The sequence below is a fragment of the Mauremys reevesii genome, linkage group 10, assembly GCF_016161935.1.
Source record: "Mauremys reevesii isolate NIE-2019 linkage group 10, ASM1616193v1, whole genome shotgun sequence".
NCBI classification, from domain to species: Eukaryota; Metazoa; Chordata; order Testudines; family Geoemydidae; genus Mauremys; species Mauremys reevesii.
The window spans coordinates 78,876,971-78,901,553 of NC_052632.1; the positions used below are offsets into that span (position 1 = coordinate 78,876,971).

The 24,583-nt window shown below is 55.0% G+C and overlaps 1 protein-coding gene and 1 long non-coding RNA gene across 4 annotated transcripts in view; one reads left to right on the forward strand and one right to left on the reverse strand.

Annotated features, from left to right (window-relative positions):
• LOC120373735 (GRB2 related adaptor protein) overlaps nucleotides 1-24,583 on the reverse strand; it is a 35,847-nt gene continuing 11,264 nt past the window's right edge. Inside the window, exons 3-5 of one of the 2 annotated variants that reach the window (XM_039492543.1) lie at nucleotides 20,610-20,732; nucleotides 3,347-3,623; nucleotides 1-670 (exon numbers count right to left, since the gene is read on the reverse strand). In XM_039492543.1, coding sequence (XP_039348477.1) covers nucleotides 485-670; nucleotides 3,347-3,623; nucleotides 20,610-20,732 — 586 coding nt within the window. In that variant the 3' untranslated portion in view covers nucleotides 1-484. The remainder of the gene's footprint in view (nucleotides 671-3,346; nucleotides 3,624-20,609; nucleotides 20,733-24,583) is intronic. The other variant, XM_039492544.1, reaches the window with a different exon arrangement.
• On the forward strand, nucleotides 11,019-19,176 carry LOC120373736. 2 transcript variants are annotated; one of them, XR_005585674.1, is made up of 3 exons: nucleotides 11,019-11,165; nucleotides 14,298-14,603; nucleotides 16,393-19,176. It is a non-coding gene; the product is annotated as an uncharacterized LOC120373736 (long non-coding RNA). The 2 variants fall into 2 exon arrangements; XR_005585675.1 differs by lacking the exon at nucleotides 14,298-14,603 and adding an exon at nucleotides 15,506-15,738.

Sequence of the window (24,583 nt, forward strand, 5' to 3'; positions counted from 1 at the left end):
TGGGATTAGGATGGTTTATTGCGTGCTTGGCACTTAGCAGGAAGGTGTGAGACAAAGGTCCCTGCCCCAAAGGGCTTGCAGTGCAGCTAGACAGAGGACGACCAGGAAGGGATACACCACGTAAGCAAAGTGATGGCGTGATCAGGATTGCTAGGAGCCCTGTTAAGTTCACTCTGGTCACGTCCTTTTTATGCGCTGGGCTGAGTAAATCGCCTCCTCTTCACCGCACTGAAAACCCCATGTGCAAATGCCTAGTGCAGGCTGCTTCTGCAGCACAGGGGGCTTCACCGGAGCACACAGCTCCCAGAGGTTCAGGTCTGTCCAGCACAGCATCCCAAGTCTGGCTTTAAGCCTGGGAAAGGTCCTTGGTGCTCTGGTAACGTGTCCCCTAAAAGCTCTATGGCATCAGGTGAAGGGGATTGCAGTTTATCTTGTCATGGGCAGCCAGGGAGCTCTGGCGTCCAGGCAGACCCTGGCTAGCAGGTCACATGTGAATGGGGTGGACGTAGTTCCGTGGAAACAGGCCGATTCGCCCACAGATCTTCCCTCTCCACCAGTTGGGGTCGGGGCAGTCCAGCACCTCGATGATGTCCCCTCGGTAGAAGGCCAGCTGGGACGGATCGTGGGAGGAGAAGTCAAACTGAGCCTGGACGAACTTCGGCTTCTTCACCTGCAGTGAAACCAAGCGAGAGAGGAGTCAGGAGGGAAAGACAGAGGAGGCATCAAAGCTGCACAGGCAAATGCTGCTCCCCCCTCTGCCCTCAGCTGCTGACACGGGACACTGGGAGCCTCCTGGCAAGGAATGGGCAGGGGTGGAGGTGGGCGTCTGGAAGCTTTTGCTAAAGGGACCATGCCCTGGCTGATGAGTACAAACACGGACGTGTCCGTGACCCACCATCACCTCCTTCCCCCGACTGACAACGTGGGTCCTAGCCTCAGCTGGGGTAAATCCGCAGAACTCTTCAGAAGCCAAAGATTCGGGCTGATTTACTGAAAATCTGCAAAGTCTGCGCCCCGAGCCGAACGTTCCCCGATATCCGGCCACTCCGATCTGCTTGCTCTGGCTCTGGATCCCTGCAACATTAGCTGCCCACTTACAATCCATCGACTTTCATCGCATTTCCTTACCGGCCCGGGGCCTTGCTTTATCCGAGCGGCCTCCTAGAAACCCTCGCGGGGCATCTGCCCCTTCAGAGGCAAAAGCAAGTCGTGCCCCCGGAAGCAGAGCTGCCTGTGCCCGATAAAAGTGGACCTAGGACCAGCGCTGTTCTGGTTGGTGGTGGACTGAGAATATTGCCGGTTCCTACCCCAGCCCTGAGTGGTGTGCTGGGCATTAGCCGTCAGCTAGCAGTGTTCAGATCAGGGCCGGCTCCAGACCCCAGTGCGCCAAGCGCGCGCTTGGGGCGGCATTTTGCCGGGAGGGTGGCAGGTGACTCCGGCGGACCTTCCGCAGTCATGCCTGCGGGAGGTCGACCGGAGCCGCTGGTCCCGCAGCTCCGGTCGACCTCCCGCAGGCATGACTGCGGAGGGTCCGCTGGTCCCGCGGCTCCGGTCGACCTCCCACAGGCGTGCCTGTGGATGCTCCACCGGAGCCACGGGACCAGAGGACCCTCCGCAGGCACGTCTGCAAGAGGTCCCCCGGAGCCGCGGGACCGGCGTGCTTGGGGCGGCCAAATTCCTAGAGCCGCCCCTGGTTCAGATACACTGAATCCAGCCCCTTTTCAGGCTTCCTCTCCCGTTTGCTTTGTTTTCTATTTCTCTGCCATCAGCACATTTAAGGAGAGCTCTGCATGTCTCGGGCTGCACCGTGCTCCTGCGATTGGCTTCACAACACAAGCTGCGGGCCCAGAGCCAGGCTTTGCAGCTGGGTGGCAGGAGAGAGATTGGCAGAACACCCAGGGCTCTGCAAACCTGGCAGCATGCCAAGGTCTCACCTAGAGCTGGGGGAGGAGAAAGAGGCAGGAACCCCTCCCCCAGCAATGGGTTCAGCCTGAGTAACTACAACAAAGACACAAGAATGGCCACACTGGGTCAGACCAATGGTCCATCTAGCCCGGTGGTTGGTGGCAGATGCTTCAGAGGGAATGAACAGAACAGGGCAATTATCGAGTGATCCATCCCCTGTCGCCCATTCCCAGCTTCTGGCAGTCAGAGGCTTAGGGACACTCAGAGCTCGGGTTTGCACCGCTGATAGCCACAGCTGGACCTATCCTCCATGAACATACCTAATGCTTTTTTGAACCCAGTTACACATTTGGCCTTCACAGCACCCCGTGGCAACGGGTTCTACAGGTTGGCTGTGCGTTGTGTGAAGAAATACTTCCTTTTGTTTGTTTTCAACCTGCTGCCTATTTATTTCATCGAGTAAATCTTGGTTCTTGTGTTACGTGACGGGGTAAATAACACTCCCTCATTCACTTTCTCCATGATTTTATAGACCTCTATCATATCCCCGCTTAGTCGTCTCTTTTCTAAAATGAACGGTCCTAGTCTTTCTAATCTCTCCTCATTGGAAACTGTTCCGTACCCCTGATCACTTTTGCTGCCCTTCTCTGTACTTTTCCCAATTCCAATATATTATTTTTGAGATGGGGTGACCAGAACTGCACACAGCATTCAAGGTGGGGGCATACCATGGATTTATACGGTGGAATTAGGATATTGTCTGTTTTATTTTCTACCCTTTTCCTAATGGTTCCTAACATTGTTCGCTTTTTTGACTGCCGCTGCACATTGAGCAGATGTTTTCAGAGAACTAGCCACAGTGACTTTCTTGAGTGGTAACAGCTAACTTAGATCCCATCCTTTTGCACATTGGGATTCTGTTCTCCAATGTGCATTACTTCTGCATTTATCAATATTGAATTTCATCTGCCATTTTGTTGCCCACTCACCCAGTTTTGTGAGATCCCTTTGTAACTCTTCGCGGTCAGCTTTGGACTTAACTATCTTGAGTAATTTTGTATTGTGTGTAAACTTTGCTACCTCACTGTTTACCCCCTTTTCCAGATCATTTATGAATACCTTGACCAGCACTGGTTCCAGAATAGATCCTTGGGGGAAGCCCACTGTTTACTGTGAAAACTGACCATGTATTGCTACCTTTGGTTTCCTGTCTTTTAACCAGTTACTGATCCATGAGAGGACCTTCCCTTTTATCCCATGACTCCTTACTCTGCACAAGAGCCTTTGGTGTGGGACCTTGTCAAAGGTTTTCTGACAGTCCAAGTGCACCGTATCCCCTGGATTGCCCTTGTCCACACGTTGGTTGACACCCTCAAAGAATTCTAACAGCCTGTGCCAGGTATACCACGCGTATTGTGAAGTGGCTGCACTGGGGCCTTGCCTTGTGATTTTGCTGGTGAGCAGTGGGCATGCTGGTCTGGGCACTGCCCTCTCCTTCTTTCGCAACCCTCCTGGCGTGACCTGTGTGGGCAGCCGAACAGCCCTGTACCTCATGGTTCTGGTCGTCGTCTCTCAGGAAGATCTGTTGCTTTTTGGCGATGGTCGTGGTTCTGTAGAAATCCACCAGTTCGTTCAAGGAGTTGAACTTTTCTTCCCAGAGGAAATATTTGCCATTCCTTTCTCGGAGTACCTTGAAATGCTGGACGTGCTCCCCATAGCTGTGGACACATTCAGAGAAGAGGGTAGTTATTCTGAAAGGTGGGCTTTAAAGCAGGGGTGTCACAACTCCCCTCCTCTCCCACCAGAGCCAGCCTGTAGGGATATTTATCCAGCCCCTCTGGCAGGACCTGATTCTGCAGCATCTGAGCTTTTGTTTCTGGCCTGTCTGTTGCAAAAGCCAACGCCCTGGTTTATAACAATCGGAGCTGTGGTTCCAGAACACGGCTCTGCAAGCTAGTCCCTAAGGCCGCAATCCCCCGCGCGGACCCCTGCTCAACTTTACACGCACGATGGGACCACTCGCGCGCACACAACGCTCGGCGTGTGCCCAAGTGTCTGCAGAACAGGGGCCCACACGTGCAAGCCGAACCTGATGGGGAGGACCTGCGGGTTCCAAAACCCGGCTTCAGATCACCCGCTTGGCGTCCTGCCTGCATTTGAATCTTCCCATCACTTGCACAATGCTAATAACTAATAACCTGCCCTTCACCACCCCTTTCATCTGAGGCGCGCCGGGCGCTTTGCACCTGTTAATTAATTAATTAAGCCTTGCAACACCCCTAGGAGTAGAGGAGTGTTTTTCTAGCTATTTAATGGATAAGGAAACTGAGGCAGGGTGAACAATAGTGGCTTGTCCACAGCCTCTCAGTGAGTCAGTAGCAGAGAAGGCAACACAGCCCAGATGTGGTGTCCATTCCTTCCATTGCAGTCCCCTCTGTTTGCAAGGGGAGATAGTGGTTCATGCTAACAGAGGACTGGTCAGTATCGACTTCACCGAGGTGCAGACAGGCCCATATCCGTTGTGAACTACAGGACAACAGGGTTGTTTCCCATGCGCCCTAGTAGTGGTAAAGCAGAGTACGGCCAAAGATAACACATCTGGGTAGGTGTGTTACAAACACACTGATGGGGTTGCTGATAGATCAGAGGGTTGCATCAGCACTTTTATCCCACCCAGCTCGTAATTATTCCTGATGCTTAATTCCTATGGATTGACGTTGCAGGCCAGCGACGGTTGTGCGAGGTGCTGGGCATGACGATCTCAGCAAATATTCACTTCCCACCGTCAGCTAGATCTGCCCAGTGAGATTAAACGTGTCTGCGGATAGAAGCAGGGGTGTATTCGCAAGTGGCAACACACGGCTTGATTTGCCTGAACTGGGACAAACTTGTTTTTGTTTCGACACGAGCCCGGTGTCTGCTCAGGGCTGTATGTCCTGACGCAGCTAAGGGGGAATGGAAAACGTGGGATTTATTGTGCTGTGAAGGGACATTTGCACTAATGCTACCGACGGGCTGATAGATGTTGTTAGCAATATGTGATCAGAACTGGGCTCTACCTGTCTGTCTACTCTCTGCCCTCCATTAAGGCAGAGTTAATGTTGATCGTCAGTGTCTCAGACTATGCTGAAACCTCTAAACACCCGGGAATAAAGAGTTAAGGTCCATACCTAGTGTAAACCGCATAAATCAATGCAAAGCAGGGTAACTGAGATCAGAACCTGGGCTCCGGCTCGCTCAGGTGTGTAGGAGAAAAAAACCACAAAGGGTTTTATAAACCCAAGCTAACGCCTCGCACTGCCTGGGGAAATGAACGGTGCCGTCGATGGAGTGCAGGTGTGATGTGCTCCCTGGGTGGTAGGGTGACCATATTCCCAAAGGGAAAACGGGGCACCCCCAGGCACTCGCCTGTGCGCCCCCTCCCCCCCGGCAAGGCTGTTGCTGGGTGCTGAAACCTGTCTCTCCCCCACCCCCAGCCCTGCCTCCCCCGCTGCGTAGGGCTGGCATGGCCCTTCCCCTCCCCCCCTCCCCGCACATTCCTCCGCGTCACACCCCACTTTTGTCAAAAATGGGTATTTGTCCCTTTTGCTCTTGCCAACTGATCGACTTGGCACGAGAAAACGGGACAAATGCCATCTTCTGCCAAAAAAAAAAAAAAGTTGGGATGGCCAGGACAGGGCTTAAGAAAGGGACTGTCCTGGCCACAATGGGACGTGTGGTCACCCCATCCCTGAGAGGTGCTCTGCTAAGCCAGCCGCAGGCTTTGCTCACCCTTGCGCAGCGGCCCAGCACAGTGCCTACACATCATGGCCTATCTTGCTGACTAATATGGTCTCATTGTGTCCTGGGGCTCCCACCCCTGTCAGTGTCCATCTGGGGTCTCAGACTTAGGCTGGAGGCTCTTGGGGCAGGGATTGCCATTTTGTACTCTTTGTACAGCACCTAGCACAATGGGGGTCTGGCCCACGACTAGCGTTCCTAGGAGCGACACCTCTGTAAATAATCATAAAGCATCAGAGCAGCCAGTTGCACTTAAGAACTGGAGGGGAAGAAAGGAACGCACCTTCCCAGAAACTATATGCAGCCTTGACAGCTGAAAGTCAGAAAAGAACAGCCCTGTTACGCCGCAGGGTCTGTGCTGCGGATCAGAACCCTGCCCTGGTGGCTAAAGCCCATAAAACAGAATAGCCTCCTGGATGCCAGGGGCAACACAATGTCTTTTTATGAAATGAGTCACTGACTTTCTGTCCCGGGAGGCTGACGTCCCCAGGCGGCTGGGATCACATCTCCCTTTTACAGCTCCGCTGAAGGGGGAAGCTTTCGGCACAGGGGCGTGGAGCTGAGCGTGTCTGGCCCTGCTTCCCTCTCCTGTAATGACGTCAGGGCCCAGAGACACAGTCAGAGCGTGGCCTGGATTAAATACAGGGGCAGTACAGTCCCTTTGTGACTGTAAAAATCTCCCCCTGGATTCTCAGTTACTCCATGGGGCAGGACCAGAGGGCAGGGGGTTAAGAGGGCTTTAAGCCACCTTTACACTGCTGGTATTGTGGGGTAGGTTAGATTGGCTTTGGGGTGGCTCTAACTTGTGCTCGGCTTCCCATGGACCCTAGGAAGCAGAAAATAGCCATAGTGCAATGTGCTCCCGCAGCCCTGAAAATCCAGCTCCAAATCCCTTATCCCTTGATTGCTAACTCTGCAGTGGGACAAAGCAAAGCCCCGGCTCAGAACACCCGAACCTCTGGGAGATCTGGATCCGGAGCCAAATGCATCTCTAATCTCAAGGCTGGCTGTCCAATCCCTCCCTCTTGTTTGGCAAGGGTTTCTCCTGGCTTTGTTTCAGGGGGATAGAAAATCTCCCCCAGGCTTTGTCAGCACTGTCCCCAGGGGCCAGGCCAGGCTGAGCCCTGGAATAGCAGGGCTGGTGACTGAGCTGAACCAGGGAGCGGCTCATTGTGGCGGGGAGACTTGGCGGGTCTGGGCACGCTGTGGAAAACGCTGGAGACCAGTTGTAAGGCAGGGGCAGCAAAGAGTTAACAGCTGCCTGAGCCTGGACTTGCTGCAGGTGTTAACCACAACAGGGGTGTGGCCTGGGCCGCAGGTCAGTATAAATAGGAAGGGGGAGGGCAGGCCAGGCCAGCCTGGCTCATCTGAGGAGGGTGGAGTTTGCTGAGGAAGGGCTAGTGTGAAATGTTGTGCTGTTGAGGTTACAATACTGTGTGAGTGAAGGAAATGTTAAAACACAGAGACCCATATAGCAGAATCCTTCCTTAGGGAGAGCGAGAGACATGTCAAAGCTGCTTTAAGTTCACACAGGACAAAGGCATTGTTACAAAGCGGTGTTCTAGGCAGACACAATGACTCCATATATCAGGTGCGCACACAGAGCTGGGTCTAGAGCCGTGGTTCTCAACCAGGGGTCTGGGACCCCTGGGGGGCTGCGAGCAGGTTTTGGGGGGCCACCAAGCAGGGCCGGTGTTAGGCTCGCTGGGGCCCAGGACAGAAAGCCCCACCGCCTAGGGCTGAAGCCTGAGCAATGTAGGCTCGCGGGACCCAGGCAATTGCCTGCTTGCTGCCCCCGAATGCCGGCCCTCGCTTTTATAGGCAGAAAACCAGTTGTTGTGGCACAAGGGGCCCATGGAGCTTTTATAGCTTGTTGCGGGGGGGCCTCCGAAAGAAACAGGTTGAGAACCCCTGGTCTAGAGCACAGATCGTTCAGTTGCAAAATACAGGCTGCTACTGCCTGAGCTGAAGGAGCTCTCCTCTGTAGTGGCATTATTAGGTCATTTATCCTCTGTGGGTGTGGCCACTAGAGGGCGATATCACTCTCTCACACACACACACAAAGCCAGCCACTCAGTGACTGACTGACTCTCCCCATGTGTGAGTCATAGGGAGTGAGCGACAAACCAGCTGCGCAGGGCTAGCTGAGGAGAGCGTTCGCCTCTGGGTGCCTTCCTGTAGTGGCGGATGGCTGCTGACAGAGAGCTGACCCCTAAGGGAGTTTGGGTAAGTCAGGAGACAAATTAAAACGCCACGAGGAGCCGTGTGAGTCTATCTGCTAGAGCCAGAAATGGAAACAGCAAGAGGTTAGCGTTAGAGTTAGTGAAATGGAGACGCCCCGAATGCAAGGTGGAGATTAAAGGAGAAAGCCAGGCTTGGGCATTCACTAGCCACCAACGCTCTTTGCTGTGACTCAGACCCAGCCAGAGATTCCTGCCATCCCACAAGGCTGAAAAGAGACAGCAAGAAGCCAGGATCGACTACTCCAGTCAGCTGGGTAGCTCCTGCCTCCTGTTCAGGCCCTCTGGGCACATCCCTTTGGGTGCACTATGGGAGGGTTCCACACCAGCCCCCGGGGTTGAATTGGATGGGCCATGAGGAGTATCAGGAAGATTTATGGATGGGGATGCTGGGCTTGGTCCTGGCAGGGACTCACTGAATTCCAGCTGGGACATGGGAACAGAACCGGGGGTTTCTCTCCAAGTGCTTTGTGAACAGCAAACTGAGCTTCGATGGACTGTTGTGTATAAAAGTCAGCTGGGTCCATTTAAGTCTCCTCTGCATGACTGGTGTCCCTGCTGCCGACGCACCCGGTGCCGCTCGGCCTCCTGCCAATACACCCACCTTCCCGCCCAGCAATGCCAGAAGGGCTGGTGGGGAGTTGAGAGGGGCAGCAGAGGCGCCTGCGGAGAAAGGTGTTCACTGTCCCATTACAACAACCCAGAGTGTAGCACATGGCGGAAAGGCTCCTGTTTCTCCCCCAGATTCCCCCAGCCCAGCCCCAGAATGAAGGCGCTGCCATGTGTCAGGTCCTTTCCAAAGCGAGCGGGAAAGGCAGCCTCCCAACTGAGCCTGCGAGCTACCAGCCTGCGCTGAGCACTCGGGCCTGGGAGCAGAGCTTCGGAAGAGGCATCGATCCTGCCCAGTCCTGCTGTGGGGCATTCTCTGAATATGCTGAACAGCACTGGTCCCAGTACAGATCCGTGGGGAATGCCGCTAGTGAATAGTAACTATTTATTCCTACCCTTTGTCTCCTATCTTTTAACCAGTTACTGATCCATGATAGGACTGTCCCTCTTATCCCGTGACCGTTTACTTTGCTTAAGAGCCTTTGGCGTGGGACCTTGTCAAAGGCTTTCTGCCAGTCTAAGTACACTATATCCCCTGGATTGCCTTTGTCCACATGGTTGACACCCTCAAAGAATTCTAATAGATTGGTGAGGCATGATTTCCCTTAAGAAAAGTTGTGTTGATTCTTCCCCAACATATGGTGTCAACTATAATTTCAACCAATTTGCCTGGTACTGAAGTTAGGTTTACTGGCCTGTAATTGCCAGAATCTCCTCGAGAGCCTTTTTTTAAAAAAAAAAATCAGCATCACATTAGCTACTTGCCTGTCTTCTGGTCCAGAGGCTGATTTAAAGCATAGGTCACATACCACAGTTAATAGTTGTGCGATTTCATATTTGGGTTCCTTCAGAACACTTGGGGGAATACCATCTGGTCCTGGTGACTTATTACAGTTCAATGTATCTATTTATCCCCAAATCTCCTCTATTGACACCTCAGTCTGGGACAGTTCCTCAATTTTGTCACCTGCAAAGAATGTCTCGGGTGTGGGAATCTCCCTCACATCCTTTGCAGTGAAGCCTGCTGCAAAGAATTCATTTCACTTCTCCACAAGGACCTTGTCTTCTTTGAGTGCTCCTTTAGCACCATGCTGCACCTGCTGCCCGTTCTCCACCTACACTCTGTCACTTCTATGGTCTGTGCTCTTGAGATTAGGGGATGGACATGCAGAGGGTGTGAGACGTCTGTTCGGTATGGAGGGCTATGCCTAGTGCTTCTCTCAAATCCCCGTGTACCACCTGGAGTGCAACAACCGTGTCTGCTGCATAAAGGGCTGCAGCATGAAGGATGGGCTTTTCCAAGGCACTCTGTGTTGGCCGAACCCCTGCCCTTACTGAAGTCAATGGGAGTTTTACCCTTGGCTTCCATGGGTTCAGAGTTGGGCTAATGCTGACAGCTGTCTAAAATCCCAGGGACCGTGCCAACCGGGCCGGAGTTTGCTGTTGCAATCCGAGTTGTCCTGGGCAGATCTCTCTGTGATGCTGAGAGGTGGTGTAGACTGTGCTGTCATCTTCCTGCCCGGCAGTGGAAAACATATGTGGAGTGATCAGATAACTGCCTCCACGGGCCAGCTGTGAGGTCTGTGCTCCTTTACTAGCTACCAGGCACCATTTCCCTTCTTGAGCAGCACAATTTTTTTTAAAAATGGGGGTAGATGGAACAGGAGAGAACAAAACACCAATGTAGTTCCTAGCAGCGCCTCCGCCAGACTCGCCCAGCAGAGCTGTGCATAAATACCCCTAAAGAAATGACAGCAAAATACCACGTCCCACGGCAGGCTGGGACAACGGCATGATGCGAAGCATTTGGGAAGCATTGCAAGTATCAATCCCAGCAGCTGCACACAGCTGCCTTGTGGAACAGGGCATTCTTGATATCCTGGCGTGGTCTGCCAGTGTCATTCAGGGGGCATGCAGCTCGCTATAGGGAAATAAAAAGACAGTATCCCTGCCCCAAGAAGCGAATCACCTAAATCAGACACAGCACAGCCAGGGCAGAGACTAAACAAAGGAGGGTGTGTGTGTGTGGATCTGGGAAAGGGTGGGGAGATCATGTAATGAGCATATTGTATTGTAATACCTGCAACCCAGGTCAGTTCCTGTTATGTTTTCAGCTCCTATAGTAATATAATTAATTGTTAGGTGCTGACAATGTGCGTGACACAAACCAGACAGCCCCAGCCCCAAAGATCTTGCAGTTTATGTCCACGAGTCTCCAGGGGGACAGGATGCCCTGGGGAAGCCAGGACTAGGGTTTGTTTATTATTAATATCATTGCTGTGAGTGAATGGTGGGCAGGCTGGAATGGAGAACGTGTTCCCGGCGGTATGGATCAGAGAGGCGCCAGGTGCAGAGGAAGTTGTGGGAGAGCTGGAGGAAATGGGGAATTGATGTTGGTGAATAAAGGAAATGTGTGTGTGGGAGTGATGGGATAAGAGATTGTGTTGGGAGATGTAGGGTGAAGCCTCACCTGATTTAAATTGGGTGGCTCCATTGAAGTCCACCTCCATTGAGCTACACCAGCTGAGGAGCTGGCCCATAAGATGCAGGGGGAGAGAACACTGCTGTGAGGACTGAATCTTGAGGTTCCTCATGAATGCGGGGATCTGCCTGCGTGACTCAGATTGCAAGGTAGAGACCAACTTTTGAACTTGCCTATCCCCACACTAGCACAGTTAGAAACCTCAAACTTGTCTTTTTCTGTAGCTCTCTCAAGATCTAAACATCAGGCCAGTTTTGAAGTAAATCAATTTGAAAGTTTTAAAGTGATAAAAATTTAAAGTTTAAATTTGATATGTTTACATCCCAGGTGCTTTAACTCAAGAACATTGGCACCCACAAAATTAATGAAGACAGAAATCTTAAACTTGTCTGGGTTTTCACTGATAAAACAATCCCTCAGGCATTTTCTTTCACATTACATTAAAAAAAAATAACAGAAAAAACCCTGATTTATTTGCTATCGTGAATTTTCCCTTTTTGTTTTCTTATTAATTTTTTTTGCGGGTGTCTGCTCTGAGTTGATTACTGGAAAGTTAAACAGGGAGGGGAAGTTGTATAATGCAGTATTACAGCTAATCGCTTTGTGTGTGTTAATTAAGAAATAATTGCAAAGGAGAACAGTGATTAAAAAGCAAACCAAACTGTTGCAACATAACTAAAGCTGCTCGGCCTTTACCTCCTGGCCGAGTCCTAACTGTGTGAACAATGAAGGGCTCCCAGCGCCTGCTGGGCTCGGAGAGACCCTGGCTGGCACGCTGCTCCATACCAGGCTGCCATGGCATATACAGATCCCTTCCTGCAGTCACTCGCTTTGCACTGGGCTCTGGGGCAAGGACAGCAAACCAGCTCCCGCAGTGGGACTCTTTAGGGAGGAGGAGCAGAGAGGTGACAGATGTGGGGGCGGGTCTGATCCTTTCCCACCCCCACCCCCACGGTCCTACTGACACCTTCTGTCCCAGCACTTGCTGGGTGGCTGGTCCCCACTGCCGGGAGGCTGGAACATCTAGTGACCTCTCGAATAGCTGGTGTTCTCTGGAATATTGGTTTGACTTCTCCTTGCCTTCCCTCCTGACCATCTTCTCTGGGTAGGGAAGCTGGTGAGGGTCACCAAACCTTGAGTACCTCCTCTTGCTTCTCAGTGATGCTCCCAAAATAGTAACATTGCAGAATTCCAATCACTCGGAAGGGGGATCCAGGCAACGAGCCAGCAGCGGGCGGCGAGGGATTCTCCGTCGGAGAGGGGCAGGTATTGCAGCACCGGGTGCTATTGGTGCACAGAATGCAGGACCTAGCATTGGTGCACAGAATGCAGGACCTAGCACTGCAAGTCACCCCATGGATTTCCAGGGGAGCTAGTCAACCTGTGGGAGGGTGGCCCAACCTGGCCCCATGGATTTCCAGGCCTGGTTCTCGTCTCATGTCAATTTTACGCTGGTGCCCCTCCATTGACTTGGACGGAGTTATTCCTGATTTACCCCAGAGGGAGAGGAGAGTCAGGTTCAGTGACTGCAGACTAACTGGGATCCCAGCCATTGCATTTGGTTCACTGTGGCTGTTTGCAGCCTGGCAGAGTATCAGAGAAGGTCAGGCTGGATTCCGAGAGAGGAGCTCTCTCTGCCCATGGCAGATGACGGACAACCCCGACAGACGTTTCATGGACATTTGATGGCCTCTGCCTTCATGGCGTTTGAGTCTGGGTGGGTGCAGGGAGGGGCACGGTGAGTTGGTGGCACGCGTGGGAACACAGCCCATGTTCTCAGGTATAAGGGTTGCATATAGTAGCACAGGTGCCAAATGCAGACCTTTGCTCAGATCATTTGTTAATTGGAGTCCCTGGGCAATTAGCCTGCTGGCTGGGTCTCCCTCCTTTCTGGGTAGATGGTCAATGGTGAGTTCTGTGCTCCTTGCTTTTGAGACGCGCATCTCTGTTGGCCTAACGCATTCGTAAGGCGCTGAGATAAATGGTGCCGGGAGCTCGTGATGAATGCGCAATCGTCACTGTAATAACACAGTAGCAGTGCTGATGTAGGCTGTGGCTTTGGGTGATGCACGCAGAGCCGATCTCAGTGTTTTCTTAGCTACCTGGCTGGCCTTCCACCGCCGGCCGAGCGAGAAGGCCGCCTCTGTCACCTCTATGTCAGCAGCGCTCCCCCTAGATTCCAGCGGGGGTCGTGCATACATGTTCTGAAAAACCCTCGGGCCCAGGAGTACATTAGAAATGCCCTCAGGCCTGAGTGGTGAAGACTGAGGCTGGTTTAGCTGGGGGCTGATCTGGGGAACTGTTGGAATCGCTGCCTTTCCAGGGTGTTCTTCAAGGGGCCACGTTGTTAAGAGAGAGAGAGAATCCCTGAGTCTTTTCTTCCTGGTCCTAATTTCCCCAAACGCCTTTTTAGCAATTCCTAAAATTAAACCATAAGCCCCAATCCTACAACTGGATTAGGATGCGCAGATCCCTGCCCCCAGAGCAGGTTCACATTGCCAGACCAAGGCCACATTAGGCATGGCAGTTCCTTGGAAAGTCAGTTGCATCCCAGGGACAGAGGCTAGTTTGAATGAAGGCAGCTAGAACCCAGACTGAGAGACTCTTCAGAGGAGCAGACGTGTGCTGAGTGTGCATAGGGGAAGCTGGGTTGATTCGTGCAGGGACGGCTGCTGTGTTTGCTACATGAGAGTGGAATGCATTGAACTAATTAGTGAATTCTCTCCCACGGAGCAGCTTGCAGCGTGTGCCCTGCGTGTTACAGCAGGAGAGATTAAACCAGCAGGACCGGCTGCCCAGTTAGCTAACAGGGAGCCTTTCCTGTGGCCAGGTTGATGGGAACTGTGCTCTAGTTTCTTTCTAGCAGCAGAGCTCAGTGGACTCCTTGGGGGTCTCCTTGGGGTGGACTTTCACACCTGATTGCACCGCTCAATACTAATCCTAAGCACTGATGTAGCATTTCTCTGGAGATCTCAAGCTGCTGTATGAAGGAGGAGAAAGTATAATTCTCCCCATTTTACAGATGGGGAAACTCAGGCACAGGGAGGGGCAGGGCTGTCAGTGCTCACGGCAAGCCCTGGAGTCCCTGGGCAATTAGTCCACTGGCTGGGTCGCTGTCATTTCTGGGTAGATGGTCAGTGGTGAATTCTGTGCTCCTTGTTTTTGGGAAACATCTCTATTGGCCTAAAGCATTTGCAAGTACTTTTGCAAAATGAAAATGGAAAAGCAAAACCAGCAGGGAAGTTGGCACCAGCCTGTCTTTTTATTCTGTGTTTGAACAGCACCGAGCGCAGCGGGGTCCTGATCCATGACCGAGGCTCCTAGACTCTGCCATAAATAATAAAAATAAAAATAGGGCCTTGGCTTATGAGACCAGCTGTAGGAATGGCTGGCTGCAGCTCTGTGGCCTGAGCTATACGAGGGGTCGCTCTGGATGATCACAATGGTCCTTTCTGGCCTGGAAATCTAAGAATCCATGAATCCATCTTCCAGTTGGAGGAGGTATCAGAGAATTCCCCTTGGTTGCAACGGGTTCCCCCTGTTACTTTCCATGCCGCCAGTGCCTGCGACTGAGCATTAATGCTGGAGTAAGTCATCTGCCTTATCTCTCCGATCTCAAAAGCAACAAGCAGAGCAGCTGCAGAATCAGGCATTCGGTTGGAGCTCTCTACCCCCAAACCCTGCCTCGGGAGGGGGGTTTGTTGATCTCTCACTGAGGCGCCTTCCTTCAAGAACACAGCCACATGGTTCAAATACTTTCAGGCCATTTAGCTGGACTCAATTTTGCTGGAGAGCTGAGCCAGCTGCATGGAACTGGCTCCTCTGGCTTGGGGGCATCCAGTGGCTGGCTGGCATGTGACCAAACAGCAAAATCAGCTCCTGCGATAGCAAAACAACAATCCACACGGGAGAGAGCCGTTTGGAGCCGGCAGCGACGAGCTGCTTTGCCAAATGATTTCCTGGGCCTGATTTTTCCCACCCTGTGCTTTGGGCCTAGTTCTGAGCGCCCCCAGTGGGAAACGTGTGGGCAAACCTCAGTGCGCGAGGCAGGGGCAGGGCTGTGCTTTTGCAAAATCAGCAGTGGCGCGGCCCAGTGACCTGGAAGACCTGGCTTCAGTTCCTCGGCCTGCACGGTGAGCTTGGGCAAGGCTTGGCCCCACACCGTGCCTCAGTTTCCCCATCTGTAAAATGGGGATAACGCAACTTCCCTCCTTTGTGAGGTAGCTGGAGATCTACCCATGAGCAGTGCTAGGTCAGAGCTAGGGATTATTGTTGTTATTAAAACAGCTCAACCTAAAATTCATGTGTGAAGCGTCCCCAGGAAGGCAGCACAGCTTGTAGCGTAGGGCAGGCTGAGAAAATCTCTGCCTGCTCCTTATAATGGACATGGACAAGCCATTCCCCCAGACCCCGGCCCTGGGGTGGCTAAGCTGTCACAGGCTCCTGTTTGATGGCCATTGGTCAGTGACGCTTCTTTGTAACGCCAAAGGTTCCACTGGGATTTCCGATCGCAGCAGCAGGTGCTGGCAAAGGAGACGCGTCCGCGTCCCCGACAGCTGGGATCCAGAGCGAGCTTGCCAGGGGGAACCGGAGCCGGCCAACCACTGGCTGCGGCAACAGAGAAAAGAGCTGATTCGCCCCACAGCAATGAGGCTGCGATGGGGATTCCACAAGCTCCCTTGGGCGCCTGGTCAATACGCCTCAGGCATGATAAGGATGTGGGTAAGAGGGGGACCACGGGCCAGTGCACAGAACCCCGACCTATGGGGCAGGACACCAGGGCTGGGGGTCCCGGTTTTGCGTAACCTTGGGCCAGTCCCTTCCTAGCTGTTTCCCTTCCCACCTGCTGTCTGCTTGGACAGTAAATGACACGGGCTGTTCTGTGTTTCATCTAGCCGGGAATCAAACCGGGGGCTGGGGGAGGAGGCGAAGAAGGGAAGTTAACAAAGCACTTGGGGGCTAAACTCACTCTGGGCCTGTCCCAGAGTCTTTCCACGGACTCCTCTTGGCTTTGGATCAGGCCCCTGGTGTGTGCCCGGGGCACCCCCCGGGCTGAGATCTGGGATCCCCACAAGCAGCTTCACCAGATTAAGTCCCGCCCTGTCGGGGTGGGACTGAGCTTGCCTCAGCCAGACGTCACTCCAGGTGTGGTTTACAAACAGGACCAATGTTCTGTTAAAAGGAGCTGAAATCAGCATGTGGGGCCCAGGAACCGGCCCTAGACTGTGGAACTAACCACCACAAGAGATGAGAACGGCCACAGCCCTCACCACTGGGGAAGGGATGCCAAACTCATCTCTGACATTCCCGCCGCCAAGCACAATGCAAGCAAACAAACAACAACCCTGTCAACTAATCACGCGCTTTCTCCTGCAGGCTGGGAAGGCAGAAAGAAAGAGGTTAGAATCCTAGACATTGGACCATCGATTGCTGGTATTTCTCCACTGGAATATTTACAGGGCACTTAGGGACTGTGGTGGTAACGTCCAGATAAACAGATAGACAATGGTATGTCTAGGGGTGGACGGATCACTGAGGACTTCATTCCCCTTCCATCCCATCTTACTGGTAAATGGATCCAAACATTTATACTCCCGTGAAACTGACGTCCCAGGCCAGATGGAAGAAGAGAGGGGGCTTGGAGAAGAGGCAAGGGCCCTTGCAAAGATCTGCTTTCTTCTGCTCACTCGCTTGCACATGCAGCCTGGGCAGGTTTGCAGAGCTGGGCTGGTGCTGTAGTTAATACTGGTGCCACAGCGCCTGGGAGCAATTGCTTTCATTACCAGCAAGAGCCTCCTTAAATGCTTAATTAAAGATCTGCGGCGGGAGACACTGCCTGGCTGGAAAGCACCCAGATCGTCCTGGTGAACGGCCAAGCCAGGATGAACAGCAAGCTGAGGGCCGAGTGGTCCATGAACCAGGCTGGGGTTTGGGAGACAGGGTGTTTAGCTGAACCTTACACTGGAAGGGGCAGAGACTCTTATTGTGTGTTGTTCGTACAGCACCCAGCACACTGGGGCTCTGATCTGACTGGGGCTGTCATTGTCGAGGCTGACAGGCCCAGGGGCAGCTTCACCCTCTGGAGATGTTTGCAGAGCCGTTGCACGGCCGAGCCTGGAGTGACGGGCAAGGCACGCAGGGTGACTGACTTTCTCCCGGGGTTGGTGCGCAGTTCCTTTGCTGCTGCGCCTTGCTAGGCGCGTTATCAGTGCCCTGCTCTGGGAGCTACCGGCTGCCAGCTCCCCCACAGCTGCCTGGCGTGCTTCTAGCTGGCATGCAGCGCTGTGTTGGTGCAGAGATAGGATCTGATCACATGTGGCAGATGGTTTCATACCCCCCTGCCGGTGCCTGGGTGTGCGTGGGAGGATCTGGGGCTGAGGGAAGGCCTGCAGCGAGGGAGGGGACAGGTTTGCAGAGCAAAAAATAAACACACTGAAAATGAGGGCTGGGCCAACCGGCGTGAGATCAAGTGAGAAGCGGCCCACACCTTCCCTCTGAGCAGGATCTGAGCTGTCCCCTGGAGTCCTGGCTCCCAGTCCCCTGCTCCGACCAGTCACACTGCTTAGTTGTGAGACAGTCGTGTCCCCACCCCCCCGGCTCCCTGCAGGGGATTCTTTATGGTCCCCCCAGCCCACCACAGGGCCTCTGAGCTGCAGGAGAGCAACAGCTGAACTGGTTTAAGTCTGGCTAAGATCCGGTGAATAGGTCCCCTCGTCCCCTCTGGGTGCTGGCCAGAGCCCCCAAGGGAAGGGAGGTATCACTGAAACCCAGTGACTGAGAGGCTGACAGGGGCGATGGAGCAGCGCCACCCTGTGGCTCCTCTCAGCCACTGCAAGCGGCTGAGCTGGCTGGCTCTGGAGTGGGGGAGGGGAAGGCTCTCTGTAAGGACCCAGAAAGCCAGAGTCTGGTTTCAGTGGGCCGGTCGGTCAGGTGAGAACAAGCCGGGGTGCTTTCCCCACCAGCTGCCCTGCCCGGTGTGGCTCGGGCAGGGTGACAGCCCTCATGCTGCAGGGCACAGGGACAGGAAGAATTCTTCTCCCCCCGATCCTACCACGTTGTGCAATGAGCTAGCTGCTGTGCTGAGTTACAGAGGTGCTGGAAGCAGGATGCTGGACCGTGGGCTGGCTCTTCTCCCATGGCACCTCTCTTCCAGTGAGATCAGGCAATCTCTGAGCACTAGCCAGCTGCGGCCAAAGTGACAGGGCCCAGCATGGACACCAGAGGCCGGGCTGGCTTTGCTCATGTGCCTGGGAGCCCACTGAAAGCAGCAGCATTGCATGGGAGACCAGAGGGCTGGGTCGCCCCCGAGATGAGTGCCCCTTTCTCCTGCCCACGTTCCCAGAGCCCATCTTGGCTCATTTGGGAGCCACGAAGACCATGTTGCTGAGCGGCTCCGTGCATTAGGGTGAACAGGAGAGACTGCAAACCCGGGGAACAAAAATCACCAGGGTGGGAAATGCAGCTAGTGTAGGGGAATCACACTCCAATACTCTGTGGGAGGCAAAACACCGAGATGCTGAAATAGACCCAGAATGGGGGGGCGTTTGCTTTTTCTGTCATGTCCTCCAAGGGCGGGGGCATCTGCCTGCAGATCCCGTTAGTCTGCCCCAGCGCACGACCCGATACCTACAGCGGCACCAATCCCCACTTCCATGCACGTAGGAATGAAGCCGCCCACCCTGAACCTGCTCTGCCGGCACCATACGCAGCGGCTCGGCTCACCCTGGACACAGTACCCAAGGGCTCCAGACTCTGCACTGGCTCCCAGCTGTCCTGACAGGCAAAGCCTCCTGGGAGATTGGCTCTCGCTCCTCCCATGCCAGTGATTTTTCCCAGGTGGCTACGCTCCACTGAGACAATGCAATGGGGAGGCTCCCATGTGTGGGAACCTCCCCGGGAGCTGAGTTTAGACTCTGGAACTCATGGCCACATGAGCTAAGGATCACCACAGGCGTCTGTTCAGAGCTAAATGCAAACCCCCTCTCTTCCTTCACATGCATCTGCAACTGCATAGACACACAGCCAGCCCCACTGAACCATACACAAACCAAGGTGCTTCTCCTACAGACCGGGCAGCCGCAAACAGCTGGGATCCCTGGACCCTCATCCTGGGGTGGGGGTGTGGGGATCCCAGAACCCCTACATGGTGTGTTAATCTCATCAGCTCAATTTCTGGGGCACTGGCATCCCCTCCTGCCCCATACACGGGCTCTGCCCTGCAGCCTTGCTTGTGGCTTCAGAAGATCACACCTACAGCTTAAAGCCAGGCGCAGGTACCCAGTCCAAAGTGCCTCAGCGCATCAGCCGTCAGGTGCTCGATCAGCCACCTGCTGTGCCTCTCCAAGGGGGAGCAAACAACGTGCAGATGGGCACAGGAATGCGCCATCGGCCCAGCAGGAACCATAGCGGGCCGGCCCCTTGTTCTACGCCTGGCTCCCGCGAGCATGGCCTCTGTCTCTGCCCTGGAGCGCATCGCTTGACTGCTCTGTGCCGCAGCTTCTCCACCGCGCACCATGGCCATGACGCTGCCTGTCTCCCAGGGGGAGCTGGGAGGCCCAGTTCAGCCCTCTCCGGTGCTCGGCTGAATTCGAAATAATTAATGCTAACGAATGATGTTTGTCAAACATCAGTGAGCACAGTTAGTACAGACTACAGTCAGTATACCAGGCTCACTCCACCGCCACTGGGATGCAGCCACCTCTGGGGTGGGCTGCAGCAGCTGCTCGACGGTGCACAGCAACACTGCACAACCACTTAGCCTAGGAAGCCACAAATCATACTGGGGCCAGGAAGGTGGAGTTTAAAGCCCTGGGGAGTCGGGGCGGGGGCAGGGAGTGTTTAAAAGGAGGAAAATAGCCTTGCCCAGCATACCGGAAAGCAAATGTGACCTAAACGGCTGGAGCGTGCCGCCTTAAGAATATGCTGGCGTCGTGTGACCCTGCAGGTCTAAGCCCCAGAGCAGAAGGCAGTGAAGTGCAACCAGCGCTGTCAGGAAACAACAGAGGAAATGCGAGGGCAGAATTTCTGCTCTTCGGCCGGGTTGGCCTCTGTTCAAAAGTCAAGGCACTCGCTGCCAGCTCCAAGGAGCCCTGGGCAGGGAAAAACCCTCTCCCTGCTCCCAGGGGAGCGAGGTTAGTGAGCCGCCTGTGTCGTGCAAGCTCAGGCCGTAACCTGACGTGGTACAGGCGACGCTGCCTTGGTGACGCTAGACTGTGCAATGAGTTGGTGAAGCCGGGCAGACAAGACACCTTTAAATGCCAGCCTGGACGTAGCGGCAGGGGGAGCCAGCTACACCTCCATAAGGGAGTCTGAGTGGGTGTCATTTACCCACTGAGGGGCTGGAAGTGAAGGATCTAGCGGGGAAATCAGCTCCTCGGAGGGTATATAACTAGAAGTACATTACCGCCCGCCTTTGACGGGTGGGGCCATTGGCTCCCTTTAGTGTTCCCAGGTGCCAGTTGCATCTGCTTACTACTGCTCTATTCCATCAGCATTAAACACAGCGGCTTCATGTCCAACCCAGCAGGGCTCCTGCCAGGGGACTGGCTGCGGGCCTGAGCCGTGAGCACCAGAGCAAGGAACCAGCAACTTACTTGACGGAGATGGAGAATTCCCCTGGGGCGCTCTCGCTCTCGCGGATCAGGAAGGCTCCCAAGTGCTTGCGTTTCAAGAGGATTTCTTCGGCCAGATGCCTGGAGATCCTTCCCGCGTACCACCTGGAGGGGGTCACACAAAGAACTGGAGTTGAGCAGGAGATGGCAGGCCTGTGACCGCCCCCCCGCCACCATCAACAACACGGGCCAGACCCAGATGGGGCAGGAAGGTGTGAGATGATGCTGGGCATTAAGTTACATTGAAGAGGGGGGGTCTCTGGCTGGATTGTGCAGAAAGAGTTTAATGCCAGCTAGTTAGCCCTCCTGCATAGCCCAGGCCAGAGATTCATCCCCGTTGATGCCCATATGGAGCCCAATAACCTGGGGAACGGAGGCATGTGACATGGTCATGCAGCAGCTGGGTGGCAGAGCTCAGATTAGCATCCAGGTCTCCTGCGTTGTTGTTCAGTGCTCTACCCACTAGACCAGGCTGCCCCTCGGAGTCCTAGAGCTCAGGCACCTGCCAGAACCTTGGCCACAAGCTGGTGTGGAGGCATTGCTCTAAAACGCAGCCCTCTGGAGACTCGAAGGGCCGAATGGGACATGGAGACTGAACAACCTTCTTTCACCCCAGAGAGGGTCTCTGACTCTGTTCACCTGTCCCTGAAACGCAGCCACCTCTGGGGTGGAACACAGCACTGTGTGGGAAGGGCAGCGCAGCCGCGCGTCTCTGCTTGAAATGGTGGGGAAGACGTTAGAGCAGGGCGTGGGTAAGATGAGCCCGATTTGTGCCCTTTTGCGTAAGCCTCCCAAATCTATAATTACAGCCCCACGAGCAGCCCTTCCACCTCCGCGGCACCGTCACAATTGCCGGCTGGTGCACGTGTGCTGGTTTGTAGCGTCCTGGCCACAGCAGCAGCAGCTTCCCCATTGCTATTTGTGCAGCACCCAGCCCCGCTCGGCCCATTGTTTATGTCTTTCTCTTGTGGTTACCGTGGCTCGAGGCCTGGCCAAGGCTGGGGCCTGTCATCGCAGGGCTCGACGTGATGCTGGCTTGTCTGGCGAAGAAGAGGGTAGATAATTAGACAGGGACAGCTTGGCTGTGTGATCCGGCTACCCCCGGCAGGAGCACCCGGTGTGTCTTAGGTTGGATTCCACCTGGCGGGAGGAGACCGTGCGGAGGACAGCGAACGACCGAGCGCAGGACGACCGCAAAGGATGTTGCCGTCATGGGGACGACTTAGGGTGGAGTCAGACATCTTGCTCTGCACAGAGAGCAGTGGGGAAAATGGGTTGCCTCATGGGCCGCTCGGCAGAAAAGACTCAAAGGATATGTCCACGCTGCGCCCTAAACGCGGGTTCACTCTGGTGTGAGCCCAACCCTCCCTTCCATCCACATGCAAATCAGCCTGATTTGGGTCCAAGCCCTGTCGTTGTGCAGTGTGGACGCAGATCAAGGCTCCCAGTGCAGTGCAGTTAGCACGGCGCTGAGACCCGGGACCAGCAACTGTAAAGGCAGGTTTCCAGTGCAGTGTGGACACTCAAGCCCAGGCTTGGAAACAGTGAGCCCCACAAGCCGGGGTTCCCCGGTGGAAAGGCAGCGACCCCCCCACCCCCACATTCTCCAACCAGGGTCCTGTTTCTCCTGCCGCTCGCCCCCTTAGATCCTGCTTCCTGGTGTGTCAGGGAGGAGCAGGGGTGTCTGGGGATCGATCAAAGAAGGAGGAGAGAAGGGGGAGCTTGTAGCAGAGGAGGGGGGAGCCCCTTTGAGCCTCTGCCCCTAGCAGGGGGGTGCGAGGGCTGTGCCTGCTGAGGGGACAGATCTGTTGTCCCTGAAGCTCTAAAGAGCCGGGCTAAGCGATCCTGAAGGACGGGCTGAGCTGGGGAGAGCGCAGGGGCAGCTGGGGTGGGATCGGTGGGGAGGGCACCGGCGGGTGAGTGGCCCGGGTGGGGACCCTGCGGAGCAGTGAGCAGTGAGGAGACGGCGTCCCTAGCTGGGCGAGGCGGTGGGGCAGTGTATGGGGAAGGGGCCCCACCCTGTGCTATTAGCTTTAAACCCAAGCGTGGCTTGAGCCCTCACTGCAGCGACGCGCCAACCGCCGACAGCACCTGGGATGATGGGAGCCCCGGCGATTTTGACAGGCAAATGTGCTGCTCACCAGTTAGTTTCACTTCTCTTTCTGGTCTGTTTCACTCCCCGGCTCAGGGGCTAAAACTGTCCCTGAGGTTGGGGCTGCAGACGCTGCGGAGGGGGTTAGATCTAGACAAAAGCCTTTGTCCCGCGGAATGAAAATAGCTCCCCGTCGAAGGGGACGCGGCTGTGGGGCCTCGGGTTTGCAAATCCTGTGTTTGCTCAGTTTTTTAACCAGTCCTAGAACGGGGCCTCGAGCAACCTGAGGGCTCCCTGCGACTCAAGCAATAGGGAGAGAGCAAGAACCGACATACGCCCACCCCTCCCAGGGCTGGGTCACCGGTGACCCACTGCCATTGGCTGGCCGGGCCCTTTCGATTTTATCATGCCAGGCCGCAGCACCTGACAGGTGACCATGCCCGGCCTGGGTCTCATCACTGAAACCCACACGCGAAATCCCTACGCCCATCATGGGATGTGGGGGAGGGGTGTGATGGAGGAGGACACGTGACTTTGCGGAGGAGGGGAAGGCCTGGCTGCCTGCAGCTGTGCTGCCTGGCAAGTCATCCTGCCATCTCAGCTGGTTACCACCCTGCCCGCTGCCCGGCCAAAGACCGGGAAACTCAGCCACAGAGGGAGGCAGGGCCAGGGGCTGATTGCTTCCTGCATGAAACACCCCCATTGACCTCAGCACCGCCCGGGGCAGCCCCTGCCGATGGGAGTTAGGCACCCAGTGAGGATCTGGGCCCCAGCTCAGAAAGGCAGTCAGTGTCCGAGCTGTGTGCAGGCCAATAGGCCGTGCCTCAGAAGAGACGGATGGAGTCTACTGGGAGACTCCCATGTTTCAGCAGGGGCCGAGGTGCCGCCAGCGCTAACGCTGAGCCTGCCGAGCGGCCCTGGGCTGGCGTTACTGAGAGGCACAGCGTCCTCTCTCTTCCCCTGGCTCCAGCACACGACTCTCCCTCTCCTCCCCAAATGCACTGAGGAGTCATGGCCCCCTGACCCCAGGATGCAAGAGGAGAAGAGTGATCCAGCTTCCCCGCAGGGGCGCAGTTGTTTGCTTTTCCCGATCCTGGTCCAGTCTGATCCTGGCTGCTAAACCTAGCCATGGCCCACGTGGCGCCGCTGCCCAGCCCCGCCTGGCGTCGTTTGAGAGCCAGAGAGAACCGCAGGGTCCCGTGCGTGGGGCAGGTCCCCCAGCCCCTGTTACTCCCCTCCCCCTTTATGTCCATCACAGCATAACCCCTGGATCTGCCGCAGCACAGGAGATGGGCCGGTGAGTGGATTGGGTGCTTGGCTGCTGCCGGATCCTGGTGATTTTGCAAGGCTGTGATCGTGCTCCCGGCTGAGAGAGACGAGCTGTGCAAGCCCGCTGTGCAGATACACCGACAGCCTCAGCCACATCCTGTCGCTCCTCTCCCACGCTGAGCGCTGCACCCTCTCCTTTCCTGTGGCTGCTGCTTTATCTGGGTGGCACATCCACCAGGGTCGGCAGTGCAGGTGTGGGAGTGGTTCCCAGGGCCACTGTGCATGTTGGGGGAGCAGGCGGCCATCCCGTCTGGGCAGCGTTGCACAGCAGTTTGTGGAGCACTCCTTCAGCGCCTCGGTTCCTCTCACCACTTATCACTCGTGAACATCTGTGCACGAGTGCTGGTGGGCTGGGAAAACCCACCAGCCTTCCCGATTCCTTTACAGCACAACAGACGTCCAATCAGGGAGCGGAAATGACTCTGTGTGACTCAGGTGCCCAATCTCACGCCTCAGATGAGGATGAACTGATAGTGGGACAGTCCCTGAGGCCGACACGCACTGGGGTCAGTTGTTCATGGTGCAAGAGGGAGTC